The sequence below is a fragment of the Bos taurus genome, unplaced genomic scaffold (assembly GCF_002263795.3).
Source record: "Bos taurus isolate L1 Dominette 01449 registration number 42190680 breed Hereford unplaced genomic scaffold, ARS-UCD2.0 Leftover_ScbfJmS_1899, whole genome shotgun sequence".
NCBI lineage: Eukaryota > Metazoa > Chordata > Mammalia > Artiodactyla > Bovidae > Bos > Bos taurus.
The window spans coordinates 16,728-35,178 of record NW_020190994.1 but is presented as its reverse complement, the minus strand read 5'-3'; the positions used below and the strand labels follow the sequence as shown (position 1 = coordinate 35,178).

General features: G+C 42.5%; 1 protein-coding gene across 5 annotated transcripts in view; it reads right to left on the bottom strand.

Annotated features, from left to right (window-relative positions):
- Positions 1 to 18,451, bottom strand: part of LOC520016 (ATP-binding cassette sub-family C member 4) — a gene marked incomplete at its 5' end in the record, with an annotated part of 147,345 nt that overhangs the window by 114,549 nt on the left and 14,345 nt on the right. For all 5 annotated transcript variants that reach the window (XM_010810929.4, XM_059884439.1, XM_024989070.2 and 2 more), the window contains 4 exon segments: positions 98 to 192; positions 9,364 to 9,555; positions 11,341 to 11,430; positions 13,698 to 13,799. In XM_010810929.4, the coding sequence (XP_010809231.4) occupies positions 98 to 192; positions 9,364 to 9,555; positions 11,341 to 11,430; positions 13,698 to 13,799 (479 nt within the window).

The window sequence follows — 18,451 nt, the reverse complement described above, 5'->3', positions numbered from 1 at the left end:
GCTTCACACCGGCCCACCGGTGAGCGGGGTCTGTGTGCTCATGTCCGATAGGAGCCGCGGAGGAGGAGGGGCGGATGGCAACTGAAACCCCGTTTACCTGGCGAGGCTGACCCGGGCTTTCTGTCCTTCACTCAGCGGGATTCCTCTGTCTCCTATCTCAGTTAGATCTCCTTCCTCCAAAAGCTGTAAATCCTATACAGATAGGAAAGGGGAAAAAGAAAAAGATATAAATTGTGTTCTACTACCATCTTACACTTTTAGCATTAGTTCCTCATACAAGTATTTGATTAACGTGCATATATGCTCGGCTGCTACGTCGTATTCAACTATTTGTAACCCTGTGGACTAGGACTTGTCAGGCTCCTCTGTCCATGGGATTCTCCAGGCAACAACAACACTGGAGTGGTTTGCTGTTTCCTCCTCCAGGAGATCTTCCTGACCCAGGGATTGAATCAGTGTCTCCTGCGTCTCCTGCACTGGCAGGTGGATTCTTTACCACCGAGTGACCTGGGAAGCGACAGCAGTGGGTATAAGTCAGAGTAACTAAACTGTGACCTTGAAAATGCAAAAAAAAAAAAAAAAAAAAAAACTCAGTGTTTATTTGTTTTCATTCTGTAGTTTGGGAAAGCATGTACGCATTTGACCATTTTAACGGTATTTACTGAGGACCTACTGTATGACAGGCATTGCTCTGGGCACAGTGAACTCGGTTGTGAAGAAACAAACCTCCTAGAGTTTCTTTCCATGATGGAAGGAGGACAATATGGAAAATAACCTGAGCACAAGTACTGAGGACAGGAAGGAAAAGGAAGCTGGCTCAGGGGGATGGAGAGTGAAAGTGGGAAATGAGTCCACACTGGGGTGTGAGGGCTCAGAGCCGGTGTGAGCAGATCTGGGGGAAGGGGCAGGGGCTCAGGCAGACCTGGAGAGGCTGCTCCACACAGAGGGAGGGGCAAGTGCAGGGACCATGGGTAGATGCCCAAGACGTTCAGGACAAGGAGGCAGGAGAGCAGAGCAGAGTAAGAATGAGGGGCGTGAGGGCAGAGACAGAGCAGGAGGACCCTGGGGTCACTCTAGTAAGAAGAGGAGGGGAAGGTTAGACCTATTTGAGGTTTTAAGGAATCACTCCTGTGCTTTACAGAAAAAGACAGTAAGTGGGGAAGGGTGTGGGTAGATACAAGTGAGAATGTTACTGGAATAATCGAGGTGAGAGATGACAGTGGTCAGGACCAGAGTGAGAGCAGTGGGAATGGAGACATGGGGTCACACTCCAGGCACATGTTGAAGGCGGAGTCCAAAAGATCTGCTGACAGGATGGGTGTGGGTTGTAAGAGGAGACTGTGGTATTTGGGGCATAAGGAAGGGGAAGAACAGGGTCTCCATTTACTGAGCTGGAGAAGACGGTGGGTACAGGTTTAGGGGACTTCGCTTGTGGACAAGCTGAGATGACCTCTCGGTGATGTTACATTGCAGCTGGACATGCAAGTGTGAAGGTCTGTTCTAGAGACACAGGTGTGAGGCTGGCAAAGGCACAGGACTTCTTTTTATCAAGGAATGAGTGTCTCTTAAAAAGACATTTTACTGATCTCTGCCTCAGCTTCCCACTTTCAGAGAAGGGATAACACCTGACCCAAGTCTTCACAGTGATACTTAAAGTGAGTGACAGACAAGGTCTGTACAAGAAATGGGAGCAGAAAGAGCAAGCTGAGCAGGAAAACCAAAAGGAAAGAAACAGTGTGCTCGAGGGACACCCAGCAGATCAGTTGGACTAAGTAGATGCTTGTCTGTGAAAGCAGAAAAAACTCAAAGCTATGAAGGAAATAAAGTTGTAACTTGAGGATCTCAGAATCAATCAAAAGTCATATTTGAATATTATTTAAGAAGTAAATAGACAAATCAGCCTATTTTCCCCAGGGTACCATGGGGAAAAAAGAGAATAGATGACAAGTACATTCCCAAAATGACGCGATAGAAATCAGGCTTAAGAAGTTTTTCAGTCACTCAGTTGTGTTTGACTCTTTGTGATCCATGGAACGCAACACTCCAGCCTTCCTTGTCTTTTACTATCTCGTGGAGCTTGTTCAAACTCATGTCCACAGAGTCAGGGATGCCATCCAACCATCTCATCCTCTGTCATGCCCTCTCCTCCTGCCTTCAATCTTTTTCAGCATCAGGGTCTTTTCTAATGACTCATTTCTTCCCATCAGATGGTCAAAGTATTGGAGCTTCAGTCCTTCCAATGAATATTCGGGGTTGATTTCCTTTACAATTGACATGTTTGATCTCTTTGAAGTCCAAGTGACTCTCAAGAGTCTTCTCCAACACCACAGTTCAAATACATCTATTCTTCTGCACTCAGCTTTCTTTATGATACAACTCTCACATCCATACATGACTACTGGAAAAACCATAGCCCTACCTAGATGGAACTTTGTTGGCAAATTAATGCCTCTGCTTTTTAATATGCTGTCTAGGTTTGTCATAGCTTTTCTCCCAAGGAGCAAACATTTTTAATTTCATGACTGCAGTCACCATCTGCAGTGATTTTGGAGCCCAAGAAAATAAAGTCTATCACTGTTTCCATTGTTTCCCCATCTATTGCCATGAAGTGATGGAACTGGATGCCATGATCTTAGTTTTTTGAATGTTGAGTTTTAAGCCAATTTTTTTCACTCTACTCTTTCACATTCATCAAGAGGCTCTTTAGTTTCCCTTCGCTTTCTGCTATAAGTGTGGTGTCATCTGCATATCTGAGATTATTGATATTTCTCCCAGCAATCTTTATTCCATCTTGTGCTTCATCCAGCCTGGCATTTCACATGGTGTACTCTGCATATAAGTTAAATGAGCAGGGTGACAATTTATAGCCTTGTACTCCTTTCCCAATTTGGAATCAGTCCGCTGTTCCACGTCCGTTCTAATTGTTGCTTCTTGACCTCCATACAGGTTTCACAGGGGGCCAGTAAGGTGGTCTGGTATTCCCATCTCTTTTAGGAATTTTCCACCCTTTTTTGTGATCCATACAGTGAAAGGCTTTATCATATCAATGAAGCTGGTTCCTCTGCCTTAGACTTAAGTTACATGGTATTTCATTAGAAGTCTTAGGTTGCCTGCAATTATCAATTGGCACATTCTGTCACAGACAGGGTTTGTTTGGAGTTTTATCTACTAAACCCCCCATGCCTCAACATAGGATGCACAGCAGTACCTTTGTGCAGGTGAAGCCCTCACTTTTCTGTCTCTACTGCAGCAAACGTGGGGAGAAAGCAAGTAGCACACTGGTGCCACCAGGACAAACAAGTCCTTTGATCTCCCTAAGTCTCATTTTCCTCTGCTATAGAACGTGCTGCAGAAATCAGAGTCACTGAACTCAAGGGTGCTGTGAGAATCTCAAGAATTGTGTGAACACCTCCACAAATGAAAAATGGGCATGAGTTGATTATAACTTGCTGTTGGTGACTGATTCCTATTTTCTCACCAAGCCAACAGTGGGACCCTGTTTACAGTGTGAATCATAACATACAAAGCACATGACCACCATGGAAGAAAGAGACTCCCATCATAACTCTCCCTGACAACCATAAAGACACAGACACACACAGGTTCTCCACTCACTCAAATCTTAATGGAGGTGCATCTGATGAAAGGCAGCAAGTGCTCTCCTGTGATAATTTATAATTACCTCACATTCTTTCTTTCTTGAGCTCAGAAATTAATACCATCTCTTGCTTTGGGTTTTCATTGAAAAAATGAGCTATGTTATGTTCTCAGTCTCATGCCCACACATAGAATTACTTGGCCTCTCTTTCACTGTTGAGAGTCCTTGCAAACTGTTCCGCTTAGTTTTTATGCTTTGATTTTATGTTGTTCAAATGGTTTTCTTCTTAAAATAGCACCACATTTTAATACAGAAATCTTAACCACATTCTAGAAAAAGCACTCATGGTCTCTCTTTCCAGGACCTAAGAAATTATCTCTGAGTCTGGTAGTAATACTTTGACTGTGTTGTTGACTCTGAAAATTATATATGAACAAGCCACCAAGGGGAAAAACATTTTGGAGGATTTGAAGTAAAACCAAGTAGAGTTGATTTGTCAGCCAACGTATTCTGATTAGATTAAAGGGGAAAAGCCTGAGCTGAGCATATATTACAGTTCCTTCCACTGACAGGAAAGTGCTCTTATTCCTATTTGTTACCTCAAAGTTAAGTAAGTAAGTGTTAGTTACTCAGTCATGTTCCAATTCTGTGATCCCATGGACTATAGCCTACCAGGCTCCTCTGTCTATGGAATTCTCCAAGGCAAGAATACTGGAGTGGGTTGTCATTTTCTTCTCCAGGGGATATTTCCAACCCAGGGAGTGAGCCCAGGTCTTCCTGTATTTCAGACAGATTCTGTACTGTCTGAGCGACCAGGGAAGCCCCCAAATTTAATCAATTCTCACTGAACAGCAGACACACAAACTAGAGGCAAGCTAGGAAAAGGCGATGCTGGTTTGGTGCCATCCATCCAGAAGCACATCAAGGGCCCTTCAGCAATGGTGGAGACTTACAGTAGAAGCACCATGGAGCAGACTGCTGAAATGGTTAATGAGGGCCAGATGTGAGGCCCTGGCAGAGGAGGGCTGGGTTCCAGAGTCAAACAGCAGGAGGTCCTGCCTTCTTCACAGCTTTTCTTCCATTTGGAATTGCTCTTTCTCTCACGACCTGTCAATATCCTGCCCATTTTCTAGGCTCACCCCAAACCCACTCTCCTATGAAACCATCCTGCACTCATCTCTCTTCCTGCTGGGTTTCCAAGGCTCTCATCTCTCATGTCTCATGAAGGACCATCTTATTCTGCTCCATCATTTATACATGTGCACATGGCTTCTCTCAACTCTTGTCGGGTAAGATCTGTGCATGAAGCTCTGTGCTGGACCCTGATGCTCATTATCTCTAATCCTCACAGCAAGATGCACAGTAAGTACTGGCCCCATTTCACAGATGAGGAAACTGAGACTGAGTGAGGTTACATCACTGGTCAGCTGTTAAACAGAAGAGCTGGAATTTGAACCAGCTCATGTCAGTTCAGAGCCTTCTTTTCTTTCACATCATGCTGCCCAGATGGTGACTGAAGGTATATGTGAAATGAAGACAACTCAATAAAGTAACTCAAGACTTGAAGGCCTCTATACCTAGACATATAAGTATCAATAAACTTATTATCTGATGATTGTCAAAGCAGTCTGAAAAGAAATGTCCAAGTAAGTGATCTATGTGGAAAAATATTAAACTAGAATTTATCAATTTGATACCTTTAAATACATGTTCACTAAACATTTTCAAATGGCTTAAGGATAACATGTAACAAATGTTACATACTATACTGGGTGACAGGATATTGTTATTGTTGACTTACATAATGTACTATGTGTAGAGCACTGATAGAAATATCAACTTGAATAATGGAAGCTAAATACTCTTCCATAAGAAGTTAAATACTTCTTTCTTACATGTCACATTTTATAGATATAATTTTCCAGAATCTGGATGAGCTTATAATTAAGAATTAATTTATTTTAAAACTCATTTACAGAGTACTTGTTAGGTCCCTAGCAATCAGGTGCTTTAAAATGACGACCACATTTCATCCTCAAAAAAAACCTCATGAGGTTGATAGTTTTCTCCATTTTACAGATGAAGAAACAGGCTTGTAAGGATCAAAAAAACCAAAACCAAACATCTGGTCAATAGAATGATTGAAACTCAATTCCTGAACCTTCTGACTCCTAGACCTTGGAGGTGATGTCATTAGCCTGAATCAACATTGCAATCTGATTACTTCACGTCTCCCTGTTTTGTTACAGAAAAATTTTCAGCTCAATGAACTTAAATAGTTACTTCAATAAGTTCTAGTATAATACATCCAGTTGCTACTAACATATGTTATATAAAAATGTTGCTTTTAGAAAGACAGTGATGAAGATCCTACACGCAGGGCAGCAAAGGAGACACAGATATAAAGAACAGACTTTTGGACTCAGGTGAGAAGGTGATGGTGGGATAATTTGAGAGAATAGCATTGAAACATGTACAGTACCATAAGTAAAATAGACGACCAGTGCAAGTTTCATGCATGAAGCAGGGCACCCAAAGCCAGTAATCTGGGGCAATCCAGTGGGATAGGGTGGGTAGGGAGGTAGGACGGGGGTTCAGGATAGGGGGACACATGTATACCCATGGCCGATACATGTTGATCTATGGCAAAAATCATCACAATATTATAATTATCCTCCAATTTAAATAAATATTTTTAAAAAAATAAATGTTGCATTTTTATGGCTTTTCCTCCAGGATGTGGGGGATGTAGGGGTAAGGAGAAATCTTTGTTATATTTATATGGATGGATAAATGGATGGAGAGGAAAAGGTTAGAATGATACCGATAGCAACCATTAATTGAAACTCTGGTTTGTTTACATTTCACAGGCATTTTCTGTAGTCTTTACAGTAACCCCAACCCTCCCCCCATTTAATAAGAATGGAAACTGAGACAAATATCTGGAGTTACTACCCAGGACTGGTTCTCTCCAAAGTGAAAGTGAAAGTCGCTCAGTCTTGTCTGACTCTTTTCAACCCCATGGACTATAGTCCATGGAAATCTCCAGGCCACAATACTGGAGTAGGTAGCCTTTCCCTTCTCCAGGGCATCTTCCCAAACCAGGGCTCGAACTGAATCTCCCACATTGCAGGTGGATTCTTTACCAGCTGAGCCACAAGGAAGCTCAAGAATACTGGAATGGGTAGCCTATCCCTTCTCCAGCAGACCTTCCCGACCTAGGAATTGAACTGGGATCTCCTGCATTGCAGGTAGATTCTTTACCAACTGAGCTATGAGGGAAGCCTGGCCAAGCCTTTTCTACCACACATGCTATCTCTGTGTCTACAGGCCAGACTAAATTCCAGGACACTACTATTTTCTGTGATTGCCTTATGACCATCCTCTGATACCTGGAATCCAAAAGGAGACAGCCAGAGGCTCTCTTAACTTACTAGGTAGTTCTCAGGTATCATAAAGACCTTTCTGACCTCTTATTAACTGGAGTCATACATGACATTTCAGAGCAGCAACAAAACCTCCTGGAAACCCTCTGACCCAATGTTCTCATTTTGCTGCAGAAACATCAGAGGTCCATGCAGGTAACAGGACATGTCCAGAGTGACAGCAGGCAAGTGATGAAGCTGGGGCCAGAACTCTCCTCTCCGCTACTTCTCCACTCTGGGCCTCCCTTCCTGCCAAGGATGGGATGGGCATGAGAGGCCCAAACTCCATGTCCCAACTACGCACAAGAACAGGAGAGCAGTCCATGTTTATAGAAATGTCACATCCCATACAGAAGAATCACTGTGCAGCCCAGTCCTGCAGGTCCCCTTCCCACCAGAGTCTGTGCTGCACAATTGCCCCAGGGAGGGTAAAGCCCCAGAACACTGCCCGTGTTACTGGTCCAGTCACCCCACGCGGCTGTGGCAAAGCATCAGCTCCCTGGGATCTGAACTTGAGCTGCAAATGTAGAGATGAGGTGTCTCATTGCTCCAGGCCTCAGTTATACTAACTATAAAGTGAAGAAGGGAGTATCGAAGACACTCATAAAGAATGAATAACTCATAAATCTAAATTATCTGTGTGCATGTGCACGTGTGAAAGACAAAAAGGCTTTGCACATGGACTCTTAATAAATGGGAGCTACTGTTCTCACTGTGCTACATTTGCTGTCCCTTCTTTTCTTACATGGAATCTACACCATTTAATAAAACTCTAGCTCATTCCTGCTAATTTAACATCATTTCTGCAAACGCACAATCACCCATGAACAAGAACACAGAATAAAGAAACAAGCCCATTAAACAAGCAATTCTGTCTGTTCATATCATTGTAAAATGCTACTTACTTGATACAGGGCTTCCTAGCTGGCACTAGTGGTAAAGAATCCACCTGGCAATGCTGGAGACATAAGAGACAAGGGTTTGACCCCTAGGTCAGGAAGATCCACTGCAGGAGGGCATGGCAACCCAACCCAGTATTCTTGCCTAGAGAATCCCATGGATAGATAAGCCTGCCAGGCTACAGTCCATAGGGCCGCAGAGTCGGACACAACTGAAGTGACTTAGCACGCACACGCTCACCTGATAAAACCTATGATATTCAAGTAATTTTTTGAGGAGAATTACCATTTCCTCACAAAGCAGGTTTGGAGTCTTCACCACCACACCTTTGAAGATCTGTCTCTGCCTTTTCCTCACAGTACAAGAGAACACTGGAATTCCAGACTGCATTGAACAGAACCCAGAGGTGGGGGTGGTGGGGAGCCCTTTAACACTATTATTCACTGACTTTTATAACCCAAGAGAGTAACACAATATTTAACGTTATTTACTTTTTTCCCTTTCTTTTTGCCAAATTGTATTCTCCTATCAGTTTAGTTCTCATCATTTATTCACTAATCTTATTTAAATCCCAACATACAGTTAAACCTTTCATCTCATCATTTCCGTGAAACGCAATGCCATTTCTGAAAATAATCTCCCTCAGTGAAATGATGCAGTATTAAAAAGAAATGTTTAAGCATTCCAGTTTCCTTAAATGATAAATTACAAGTCAAAAATGAAGTGGAGAGAGACACTCACAGACTGAAAGGGAACAAGGAAGCATCAGCTAAGTACAGGGGCAGACCTTATGTGGGTTCAAACAGTGGTGAAGGAGATTTCTCAGTGAGATAATCAAAAACATGAAAACACAGACTAGCAGATTGATGATATTCAGGTGAAATATATTTTTTCAGGTGAAATATAGTGATATTTTTGCCCCAAAGTCTTTACTATCTTTTAGAGAAAACTAATGAAGTATTTACAGATGAACTAATCTGAGGTCTAGGATCTGCTCCACAATACTCTGGGGTGGGGGTGGGGCTGGCAGAGGGTAGGGGTAGAGATGCAGCGAGACTGGCCACCAGCTGATTCTGGCTGAAGCTGGGGGTGGTACATGAAGGGTTCATTACACTGTGCTCTCTCCTTTTGTAAATTTTTATAGCTTTCCATTAAAAAAGTTAAAAGCTAATGAAACTTCACAGAATGAAACAATCCCCACCCCACCCCAAACCCCCCCACCAAAGGTATTCTGTAAGTGTCATTATCCCATAAACATTAAAAGGACAGCATATGTAAATATGCCTGCATAAAAACCCAGAAGACCAACTTTAAAAATTAAGCAACATTCAAAAATCTTTCCATTTTGTTAAAAAGAACTTTTGACAAACCTTGTAGTTTAAAATCAACACTATCATTATTTGAAATTCAAGTAAACGCAACTCAAACGTCATTACTCACCTTTTTCAAAGCACAAGCCTCTATTACTTTTTCATATCGTTCTTTTTCATATTTCTTCCCAAATAAAATATTACTCTTCACAGTTCCTGGAAACTCCCAGGGCTGCTGAGGCACATACGCGACCCTCCCGTGCACGTGGACCTGCCCCTGGCTCCGGGGCAGCTCCCCCAGCAGAGCACGTAACAGTGACGACTGAAACAGACGGCAACACACACATGTGAACAGGCAGCACTCAGGGCGGAACACACCCCGCAGTGCAGCCGACCCCACCCTGGTGCTTGATACAGGATAGAACCTTTTCCTTCAACAGGATAAAGTACAGCCCTCGCAGTTGATTCAAAAAAAGAAAATAACCCAAATGGTCAAAGAAAACAATGACTCATAAGGAATATATTAATAGTATAGTGAAGTCGCTTAGTCATGTCCAACTCTTTGTGACCCCATGGACTGTAGCCTACCAGACTACGCTGTCCATGGGATTTTCCAGGTTACAATACTGGAGTGGGCTGCCATTTCCTTCTCCAGGGGATCTTCCCAACCCAGGGATCGAAACTGGGTCTCCCACACTGCAGGCAGACTTTACCATCTGAGCCACCAGGGAATATAGTATAACCACAGTATAAACAATCTACTCTGCCCAAGTATCCTTCAAATGAAGTTCTACTCAGGAAAGAGTAATTAAGAATGTTAACATCATTCTCTAACAGAGCAGCCCAGCAGGATGTGTATTTTCTATATCTGATGTTTAATTTAGTTGCTCCTGCATCTGGGTATCTTTTACTTGACAAACACTTGTTCTTAAAAAGCTATGTGTGAAGAATATATCAAAAGATGATTACCTGAAAGAACTCTGAAGTGGGCTGTGTCTGCAGAGCAAAAGTCTATCACAGAGGAAATCAGCACCCTTTCATGTACACACTCCCACATTTTTAAAAATAATTTTATTTATCTTGAGTTCTTTTATTTATTTTTCATTTATCTTTTACAATGTTGTATTGGTTTCTGCTGTACCACAATTCTAATTTTATTTATTTTTGTTTGCACTGGGCCTTCATTGCAGTGCACGGGTTTTCTTGTTAAGGAGCACAGGCTCTAGTGGGCAGGCTTCAGCAGCTGCAGCCCATGGGCTCAGCAGTTGCAGCTCCCAGGCTCCAGAGCACAGACCCAATAGTTGTGGTGCACGGGCTTAGTTGCTCCACATGTGGATCTTCCCAGACCAGGGATCAAACCTGTGTCTTCTGCATTGGCAGGTGGACTCTTATACCACTGAGCCAGCAGGGAACCCCACATCCCACATGTAGATTTCTGTATTTTGTTGTTTGTTTGCTGTTTTTTGTTGTTTTGTTGTTTGTTGTGCATGTGCACATTTCCTTCAGATCTTCAACATCACACAGACGTGGTATGTATCCACACCATCAGAGCGCTCACGACACTGGGCTGAAATAATATGTCTGCATGCCTGTCTCACCCCAGAACCTGGTTGACTCTGAAAGGCAGAGAGCTGGGGTCTTGCTCCGTCTGTATCTTTATCTCCAGCACGTGGCTGCACATTCACTCCACGTGCACCGACAAGATCACATCAAGTCACAGGAGGAAATACTCAAAGTTTCCGGGAAGATTTTTATGACCTCCAGACTTCCCGGAGGGGCCACAAGATGAAAAGGAGTCCTCATTGTCTCTGTCCATGCTGAACAGCTGTCACATAAACAGTTTCCTTCACTGAGATGTCCAAATTCCCCACAAGCAATTTGCAACTGGGCCATGTGAAGCACAAAGAAGGAAAAGACAATGTGCATTTATCCTGATTTATTTGCCACAGAACCTTCTTGTAAAATGAGTATTTCATGGAAACACTAGAGAAACACTGTTCTAGACACACTCAATTCAAACTGAGTCATACTCGGCTCTGGGCTCCACTCTGAGGATTGAACAGGGGCTGTGGAGTTGCATCAAGCTGACAAAGGCATCACAGCTTACCTTTCCTGCACCCACAGGTCCAATCACAGCTAACAGTTCACCAGGTCTGACAGTAAAGGAAAGGCCTTGTAGGGTTGGGGTCTCTGATGCCTACAAATTAAAGTTTATAAAAATGTACCCATTTTAATAAAGTAACACAAATTGTTTTACAAAGGGGAAAAGATAACAATAGTCAACATAACTGATATGCAAAATATAACCCACATTTTTCTCTTTCCTGTTTTAAGATATTGTGTCCTGGAGGTCTCTTCATCAAATCTTATCTCTTTGCGGATCTGAGGCAGCTTTAGCTAACTTTAGGAAGGTTCCTTCTTTGACTAGATTCCCATACGGACAGAGGAACGTTCCAACTACCACACAATTGCACTCATTTCACGTGCTAGCAAAGTAATGTTCAAAATCCTTCAACCTAGGCTTCAGCAGTACATGAACAGAGAACTTCTAGATGTGTAACCTGGATTTAGAGAAGACAGAGGAACCAGAGATCAAATTGCTGACATTTGTTGGATCACAGAAAAATCAAGAGAACTCCAGAGAATATCTGCTTCTGTTTCATTGACTATGCTAAAGCCTTTGACTGTGTGGATCACAACAAGCTGTGGAAAATTTATAAACAGATGAGAATACCAGATCATGTTACCTGTCACCTGAGAAACCTGTATGCAAGTCAAGAGGAAACAGTTAGGACGAGACAAATAACAGACTGGTTCCAAATTGGGAAAGGAGTACGTCAGGGCTGTATATTGTCACCCTGCTAATTTAACTTTTATGCAGACTACATGATGCAAAATGCCAGGCCAGATGAAACACAAAATGGAATCTAGAATTCTGGCAGAATATCAACAATCTCAAACACGCAGATGATACCACTCTAATGGCAGAAAGTGAAGAGGAACTAAAGAGCCTCTTGATGAAGGTGAAAGAGGAGAGTGAAAAAGCTGGCTTAAAATTCAACATTCTCAAATCTAAGATCATGGAATCTGGTTTCACCACTTCATGGCAAATAGAAAGGGAGGAAGTGGAAACAGTGGCAGATTTTATTTTCTTGTGCTGCAAAATCACTTCAGACAGTGACTGCAGCCATGAAATTAAAAATGCTTGCTGCTTGGAAGAAAAGATATGATAAACCTAAACTGTGTATTAAAAGGCAGAGACATTACTTTGCCAACAAAGGTCCATATAGTTAAAGCTATGGTTGTTCCAGTAGTCATGTATGGATGTGAGAATTGGACCATAAAGAAGGCTGAGTGCAGAAGAATTGATCTTTTTAAACTGTGGTGTTGGAGAAGACTCTTGAGAGTTCCTTGGACAGCAAGAATATCAAACCAGTCAATCCTAAAGGAAATCAATCTTGAATATTCATTGGAAGGAATGATGCTGAAGCTGAAGCTCCAATATTTTGTCCACCTGATGCAAAGAGCTGACTCATTGGAAAAGACCCTGATGCTGGGGAAGATTGAAAGTAGGAGGAGAATGGGATGACGGAGGATGGGATGGTTGGATGTTATCACTGACTCGATGGACCTAAGTTTGAACAAGCTCCGGGAAAATGGTGAAGGACAGGGAAGTTTGGCATGCTGCAGTTCTTGGAGTTGCAAAGAGCTGGACACTACTGAGCTACTGAACAACAGCAACAACAACAGAAATACTGAAGTGGGTGTCCATTCCCATGGACAGAGGCGCCTGGTGGGCTATACTCCATGGGGTCACAAGGACTAAGGCACAGCTGAAGCGACTGACACTTCACACTTCAGCCTAGAATATTAGATCTGGGTTTTCTGGCTCAGCTGGTAAAGAATCTGCCTGCAATGTGGGAGACCTAGGTTCGATCCATGGGTTGGGAAGATCCCTGGAGAAGGGAAAGGCTACCGACTCCAGTACTCTGCCCTAGAGATTTTCATGAACCGTATAGTCCATGGGGTCACAAAGAGTCGGACACAACTGAGCAACTTTCACTTTTCAAGAAAAGATGTATTTATGTTCTATATCTTTTGTTTACGGTGATCCTATTGTATAGCACAGGGAATTATATTTAATACTCTGTAATAAAACATAATGAAAAATGAACTAAAAATTAAAAGAAGAATTTACATACTTTAAGCTCAACACATGCTAATACATTGAAAGCTCTCTTGAAAATGAGAAAAAAAGCAACATGTCAAATGCCTCAGGCTGATTTTACACTTAACCGCCATTCATTGTAAACCTTATTCCTGATTCCGAGAATTTTTATAACATATTCTCAGTAAATAAGAAAGTCATATTTTACAGTATGTGTAAAATCTCAAAATTCTCCAATAAATCTATATCACAGTTGTCTTTTAGCAGTCACGATTTTGGAATGAAAGGATTCTTACCTTTTCCCCAAAAGCAGTAAATGCCTGCACATCCACGATCGTTCTACCATCTGATGGCAGCTGAGGGTAGCACTGTGACGTCTCATCAAGTAACAGAAAGTTCTACAGAAAAAGGCAAAACATATATTGTTTATACTGCAAGAACAAAGCACACACAAAAAAACAATTGCTTCTCTGAAATTTGCAATAAAAATTTTATACAGCCTACCTATCATTTTATAGCTGTATTTTATTAGGTCTTGGTTCACCTGAGAAATAGTATATAGTATGTAATATACTATTATTATAGTATGTATACATCTAAGTATATAATACAGTATAGCATATATATATAATATAGCATATATATATGTATATATAGTGTATGTGTATGTGTGTATGTGAGAGCATGCATGTATAAAACAGATAATAAAGAATTCCAGGCCATGAGGCTATCTTTGCTACTTTCTCAACAAGTGTGCTGGTTCCTTTCTAAGAAGAAAATATGGCTTCAAACTCCAATGCATTTAGAACCTGGACATTTCTATTGTTTTACTTCTGTGTTACCAACAGTGAACAGGTGAGCTAGTAGGAAATTATTTCATAAGTATTAACTGAATCCCACCAGGTGCCAAGCACCATGCGACACTGCTAGGAACACAGAGAGGAAGGCCCTTCCCAGGCTGTCAGGAAGCAGGTGGCACAGGACAGGCTGGGAACACAAGACCAATGACAGAGACTCTGAGTGCAAACCCTGTACACTCTGCTTTCCCCCTCATGTGCATCAAATCCATATCACTGCTTGTCATTAACTATCACTTAAGTCATCATTCTAAAAAGAAAATGCTCTTAAGTTTCTACACCTTAAAAAATATTTTACCAGCATCTTTTCACAATCACTGTCTCTTCTCCTTAGTCAATGTCCTCTCTCCTCCACAGCAGGAATGGCTGCACCTACCACTTCTTATCCTCTACACTACTTAGCAGCTAATTGATGCAATGTAGCTGAACAAAACAAAGTTCTATGAACTGCTACACAGGACAAGTGAAAGTAAGTGAAGTCATTCAGTCGTATCCGACTCTTTGCGACCCCATGGACTGTAGCCTACCAAGGTCCTCTGTCCATGGGATATTCCAGGCAAGAATACTGGAGTGGGTTGCCATTTCCTTCTCTAGGAGATCTTCCTGACCCAGGAATTGAACCCAGGTCTCCTCCATTGTAAGCAGACACTTTACGGTCTGAGCCACCAGGGAAGTCTCACATAGGACAAACACACACAAGAAAACTCCCTCTTGCCTTGCAAATCCTTAACATAATTCTAAGAGAAAAGCTAGAGTGGTAAAGATACTGAACAAACAATTCATACCATTCCCATTCTTCAAGGTCCCCAAAACTGTGAACATGTTGCAGAGACTACTGGCTGTGCTCAAAATCTGCTCTCATTCTTCGGTGGTTAACAAACCCTGGGTTTTAGCTGACACATGGCAGCCTGAAAGAGGCCCTCTGTCTCCAGCCTCTGCAGCAAATAGATGTAGCCATGTGACTAAAGCCAGGTCAGTGGAAACCAACAATAACCAGGACCTTCCTCTACCCTAAAACCCGGGCCTTGGAGGCTGCCAGCTGGATCAAGGTCACATGCGGTGAAGTAACAAGAAAGAGTCTGGGTCCCTAACACCATGGAGAATCACACTAGCCTTGGGACTTGTTATCAGGTAAATTATATCCCCACAAAAAAAGATATGCTGAAGTCCTAATCCCAACTACCTGAAAATGTGACTTTATTTGGAAATTCAGTTGTTGTAGATGTAATCAATTAAGGTAAGATCACAGTGGAGTAGGGTGGGCTCTGAATCCAATATGATCAGTGTCCTTAAGAGAGATGCTGAGACAGATATACACAAACACACACACACACAAAAGCTACCTGATGATGGAGACAGAGGCTAGAATGATGGCATTTACAAGTGAAGGAATGCCAAGATTTGTCTGTAACCACTCAAAGCTAACAGAGGCAAGAAAGGATGCTCCCTTATCTAATTCAGAGGGATTCTGACCCTCCTGACATCTTGGTTTCAGACTTCTAGCCTCCAGGATGGTTAAACAATACATTCCTGTGGTTTCAGCCCACCTGGTTTGTGGTAATTTGTAATGGTAGCAGCAGGAATCTCATACAGAACTTTATAAGGATTCTTGCATGAGAGAAAAACACATGACCTGTGTAATCAGCTTTAAATGGGTAACTCTGGCACCCACAGGCAAACTGAATTCTTACCAACAAAGGGTCAACTGAAACAAGCATGTCAGGATGTTTGAGAAAGAAAACAACACACAAATAGTAATCTACTACCTTAAACAACATAAAGACTCTTCAAGTCCTTGACACCCCGTCTATCATGCCTCAGAGCCATAAATGTGATTGCAAAACTTCTACTTCAAAAGAAAAACTGGTAAAAACTGAACATGAAAACCCTTGTGCAGGAAAAGCAAGACAGGATCCTTGCATTTCTCTCAAAGACCAGCTGGCGGGAGACTTGATCCTCTCATTCCCTCCTCCTCTCATCCAGGCTCACAGAGAACCTAATACTAGGCAAAGCTACTTCTGTCCACACCAAGCCCATGTCCAGCAGGAGGCAAGATGAACAGGCAGTGGTCTAAGGACTTCTCTGCAGGCTCTCAACCACTGCAGCCCAAGTCCTCTCTCCACACCACTTCTCCCATCGTCAGCCATGTGGGAGCTCTCATCTGTTCTACCACAGCTTATCTCTTTCCCAATTCTTCTTTCCTCTCAAAACAATATAATTTCAGAATCTCACTCACTAATTAATCATTTCAAACATTGATACTTTTCTTTTTCTGATTCCTTGCCGAGATTTCCCCAACACCAGCAAACTGACCCCAAACACAACACTCCTTCCTGATCTCTCTACAGCACCTCCGAGAGTGTCCACCACACTTAACGCCCCCAGTGACTGCCCAGCACCAAAGTCCACACTCCCCAGGTGACCTCTACTCAGACACCCTGAGTCCTGACCCCATCTTTCCTTCTGGCCCATCTCAAATACTAACCTTACTGGGAACCATCTCAGCACATCCCCAGCTGGTACTGCCCTCCCTACCTCTGAATCCCCAGAGGAATATTAAGTTACATAGAGGGGAGACACTATGTCATTTATGCACTTATATAGTCCCAACTCTAGCTAAGACTGAGTCTTACACAATCAGATTGTATGGTTGTTCAAATCAGTCCAACCACTGTAGCATGGCTACAGCCTTACATAGTCAAAGCTAACATAGCAACGAGAAAAATGTTACGAGTGTTATGAGAGAGGCTGGGACCCAGGGTCCTTTATGGGAGCGCTTGCACCTGGACAAACATCTCCTTGAGCAACAAAATACAAAGAAATTGTAAGGGACTAAACATAACTGCACACACGCAAAGGCAATTACGAACAATAAGATATAAAAACCCCATAAGCCAACTGCCATTTTTGAGCTGCCGGGAGCAAACGCAGGGAACTGTGTGTGATCTTGGCACACGGCACCTACAAGACAGTGGGCAAACCACTTAAGTCACCCCTCTGGCTCAAACCACCAAATCTTCCCTACCCTCACCCCTCTTAAGGAACCAGCCCGCCCTTCTCAAAGAGTCAACGGGGCATCAGTTTTTTGTTTTCATACTTTGTGATGCAGCATAAGCCTCAAAAAGCCTTGCTTGAATTTCTCATCTGGCATATATCAATTTCTATTGATTAAAAAGACCAAGGGCCATGGAGAGTAATGTATATGTTATATACCTTGTCTACACAGAATCAGATACAATGTCAGCGTAAGTGTGTCACCAAGACATCAACACTCAATGTGTGTACATTAAAACAGAAATTCCCACGTCCAAACAAAAAAGGTGCCTGAAGTGCTAGCGGGATTTTTCTCCAGGACTCACTCTGATGAAAAAGCTGAAATTAAATGGCCATTAGAGCCATGAAGTGCAGACCCAGAACAGGTTATGCAGGAAAGTATCCACATCAGAACTGAAGCCAAAAAGACTGACTTCCCAGTGGTGGTAATGGAAAACCTAAAGCTGCTCTGTGAATAACATAACCTCAGGGACACATTTTACTGGATGCAAAAGTCACTGAAAACTTTTAGTGCTTTGAAGTTAAAATCTTTCACAATCCTATGGGAGTCATTCAGTGCCAAGACCATGGGTCTGCCTTCATCACTTAGAGAAAAATAGACTTCTTCGGCTGATGAGGTCATAGTAAATCATCCATTTTCACAGAGACAATTGAATCTTCATTTTAAATAGAAATAATTGAGCCCCTACTGTGTGCAAGGCCCTTGTTTTCATGATAAAAATTATTTCAGTTCAGTTCAGTCACTCAGTCCTGTCCGACTCTTTGTGACCCCATGAATTGCAGCATGCCAGGCCTCGCTGTCCATCACCAACTCCCAGAGTTCACCCAAACTCATGTCCATCGAGTCAGTGATGCCATCCAGCCATCTCATTCTCTGTCATCCCCTTCTCCTCCTGCCCCCAATCCCTCCCAGCATCAGGGTCTTTTCCAATGAGTCAACTCTTCACATGAGGTAGGCAAAGTATTGGAGTTTCAGCTTTAGCATCAGTCCTTCCAAAGAACACCCAGGACTAATCTCTTTTAGAATGGACTGGTTGGATCTCCTTGCAGTCCAAGGGACTCTCAAGAGTCTGCTCCAACACCAGAGTTCAAAAGCATCAATTCTTCGGCACTCAGCTTGCTTCACAGTCCAACTCTCA